Source organism: Nestor notabilis, unplaced genomic scaffold, assembly GCF_000696875.1.
Source record: "Nestor notabilis isolate BGI_N333 unplaced genomic scaffold, ASM69687v1 scaffold1789, whole genome shotgun sequence".
NCBI classification, from domain to species: domain Eukaryota; kingdom Metazoa; phylum Chordata; class Aves; order Psittaciformes; family Psittacidae; genus Nestor; species Nestor notabilis.
This window is the reverse complement of record NW_009944087.1, coordinates 68,289-71,856: the sequence shown is the minus strand read 5'-3', so window position 1 is coordinate 71,856 and position 3,568 is coordinate 68,289. Positions and strand designations below refer to the sequence as shown.

General features: G+C 42.0%; 1 protein-coding gene across 1 annotated transcript in view; it reads left to right on the top strand.

Annotated features, from left to right (window-relative positions):
* Positions 1 to 166: 166 nt before the first annotated feature.
* NCKAP1 (NCK-associated protein 1) overlaps positions 167 to 3,568 on the top strand; it is a 60,579-nt gene continuing 57,177 nt past the window's right edge. Inside the window, exons 1-2 of the mRNA XM_010022260.1 lie at positions 167 to 297; positions 2,282 to 2,369. Coding sequence (XP_010020562.1) covers positions 167 to 297; positions 2,282 to 2,369 — 219 coding nt within the window. The remainder of the gene's footprint in view (positions 298 to 2,281; positions 2,370 to 3,568) is intronic.

Here is a 3,568-nt window from a genome sequence, read left to right as displayed (position 1 = left end):
CCGCTCCCGCCTCGCCAAGCGTGAGTCACGGGAGCCGGGAGTGGGCTGCTCGGCACGGGCTTTCCCACGCCGCGTTGAGAAACCGAAGGGAAGGATTTGGGGTAAAATTAGTAAGTTTAATTTCAATAAGTTCGAGGCGCGCGGTTGCTTAGCAGCTCCCGGCGTGATGTTTGAAGCTGCCGTGGGTGCGAGAGCTGCTCCCCCCCTTCCCGAAATGGAGAGCATCGGAGTTAGCCTAGGTGAGGTGGTTCGGCGGTGCGGGGAGCTGCAGGTCTCGGTAGTGACGGGGAGGATGGGGTACGCCTCCGGGCTTGGTTGATTTTTCTTCTGGAGGATATCGATGTGCTTTCCCATAGGGAAGAACGTAGTTCATGGCCATCCCCTGCTACGGGTCCTCCATATATCCTTACAGGCTTAATTTTCCTAACATGCTATCCATCATCTGAATGTGAACGGCTGCTCAATCCGTTTCCTGCAATGGATATGTTAGGATTTTATTGCTTTGCTTTGAACGCAATTATTTCTGAGAGGTTGTTTATTATTTTAGTGAAAATGTTGGTTATTCTACTCAAGCAGTGAGCAGGTTTAGCCTGTTACAGTTTCTGTGCCATTCACATGCTGCACTGTAGCAATAGCAGAGAGGGTTTGGGAGGCTTAGGTGCATACCTGATCACTCTGGCTTCTGAAGCCAGGCTTCTGCCAGGGGTGATCCTGCCTAACAGATCTGAGCTCAAAGATGTGCTTTGTCAGGTTGCTTTGCTCAAATGGGAGACTTGCGCTGCAGAAGCAGTGAGAGCTACTTGGCTCTACCAAGTACAGGGTTGATTTTAATTAAGGTGTTGTTTTCAGGGGAAAAAAAAAGACCCAAATGGTTGAAGTATTCAGAATTCGGTGTTGATCCAAAGCAGTGTCAGTAGTTGATGTGCACTTGAGTGTGTTTGCAAATCTTCGCTGACAGAAATAAAGCATTCAAACTAAATTATTGCAAATTCCAGTTTTTCTGAAATAGAAGTGAGGTTCCTTTTAGTTTGTGGTTCTGTATGCTTAATAAATGTTAAAAGTGAGATTGTCTTGTTGCACAAAACAGAAATTCCTTAGTTATGGCGGAAGTAAAATCAGGAAAGTCATTTGTGTCTGTGCTTGTTCTGCTTTGAAGAAAATACCCCAGGCGAAGAATGGGCTGAGCACAGCTGTGTTTTGGGGGGAGAAGGCAGGAAAGAAGACAGGAAAAATCAAATCTTGTCTTGTTACACAGCCATGTCTTACTCATTGTGAGTCCGGGTTCTGGTTTCATGACCAGTGTTCTGATTTGGGGACACTTGCATTGAGTGGTCCAGTGCCTACAGGCGCATTTCTGCTGGCATGCTTAGAGGGCAGAGTCCTGGGCAGGTTTGCCCATATGGTGGTAGCTGCTTCCGCTGTTGCTCGTGCCAGTGAAGTGTTGCAAATGGATAGGTTCTTGGTAGGGGAGCATCAGCACTGGAGGTGATACCAGTATTCCTGCAAATGCTATGACCTGAATCCAAAATTGCGTAGGTATTACATACAGAGAGAAATGAGGCATGGCCAAGCAGCTTGATTATTGTGTGGCATACAGTTTTACAAATCTAGAGATGTCCCAGCCACAGCTCTGTGTATCTGTGTAGTGATTTGTGATTCGAATGGTTGTTTTCTTAAGCTGCAGTCAGCGTTGCTTGACAGTGGTAACTGGCCAGCTCTGATGGTAAACCTTAGAAGTCCTGGGATTGATCGCTGTGTTTTATTTGGGATCTCTCTTCAGCCAAGCTGTAGCATAGCTGGCTGCTTGGAACACTTTGGTTTTTTATTTCCCCACATATATACTTTTTCCCCTCTCTGAAAACAGTCGATTCCTAAACTGCTGTTGAAGGTTCTCATAGCTTCCTCCATTGAAGATGATCTCGAAACTCAAGTTACTAGACATAACCACACAATATGTGGTATTGCGGTTAAAGGAAATGGTTAAGACTGTTTTTAATAAGAGGAAGTGAGAGGTGAAGTATTCATAGGCTGCCTTACAGATTGCTCTACATGCTGTCTAGGGAGTAGAGATTTTAAAGGAGTAAGAATTTTCTTGGCTGTTAGAAACAAAACAGGGAAACTTTACTTCCCAAGGAATTACAGAAGTTGTTAAAAGCAGTAAGAAACTTATACTTTGTATTCCATATAAGTTTGAGGTTTGATGTCATTGTGCTTATAGCTGTTAATTGTTCATCGTTTCCTGTTTACTGACCTTCCATGCTGTTGCTGTCTTCTGAAATAGTTTAAAGCTTGTTGGCTTTAAGATGGAGTATCTGAATGGATGGGGTTTTGCCTTTGAGAGTGACATGAAAAACGTGAGAGTTACTAAGGTAATAGTGGATGTTGAGACAAAACTCCTGTTTGCTCTGTATGAAGGTGGAATTTTTTGTTGCAGCTGTTATTTTGAAGGATGACCCTTTGCTGGCTGCTTTCAGCTGTCTTTTGTACTGTATTAGTCACAAACTTGGGAATCCTATCATTGCGATTTCTCGCCTGGTTTATACCTTCTACTTTTAAAGAATTTATCCTCAATTACCCAGACTAGCAGCTGTATTGTCATTTACCATGTAACTCTTCTGTCATTACTTGCCTACAACTAAAGCTGTATAAACAAAGACAGCAGGATCTTTTCATGCCATCCTGGCTCAGATGAAGCTTGGATTTTGTGGTTACCTTTCAGAGCAGACAGAGGCTGTGTTGGTAAGCTTTGTGTAACGTTGCCAGTACTGTCAAATAAGTATTGTTCAAGAGTGGTGGCAGAGAAATAATCTTGTTTTCTGTGGACCTGTCTTCTGTTTGTTTATAAAGCACTTGCATACCAGGAAGTATTTACAATAAGAGATTTCATCTTAAAATACCTGAAGTAGAGATTTAGCTGGAGCAAATCAAGAGAGTGTGCTTTTGCCAAATGTCAAAGCAGTGCTATTGTAAATGCAACTGCTAGAGGTAAAAGTTGAGGTTTTGAATTATTTAGAGTATATGTTATTCAAACATGATGAGTCTGTATTTAGCATTAATTGCTTTGTTAGCAATGTTCTGCCGTTCTTCACGGTGCAGGTTTTATGGTTTTGTGCAGAGTTTTTTCTTAAAATGTCATTAGCAGAACAAATTCTTTTGACTTTCACAATTCTGATGATTACATGGTATCTGGAGAATGAGAATTTTAAACTAATTCTTAGATATGAATTGCATAACCAAACGGAAGTCATAGATAAAGAGCAGTATAAATATTTGCAGGGGCTTTAGCTGACTTATCTTTACCTTTCCTAACAGAAAGTGTGGTCTCAAACCTACCGTGAGCACCACATAGCTTAGTATGAAGCCAGATTTAAAATCATTTAGCAGGTGATTAATTGCCAGTTACTTCTTTAAAGATGCAGTAGTGGGAATATTGGATTTTTACATGTATTGGGGATGTTACTGTTGGCCATTGTAAAGACTGAGCACTTCTTGTTTTCCCTGTTTACTTTCTCGTTTGCAGGAGTTAAAGTACATGCTGCTCTTTTCAAAAGAGCAAGGGAGGGCATAT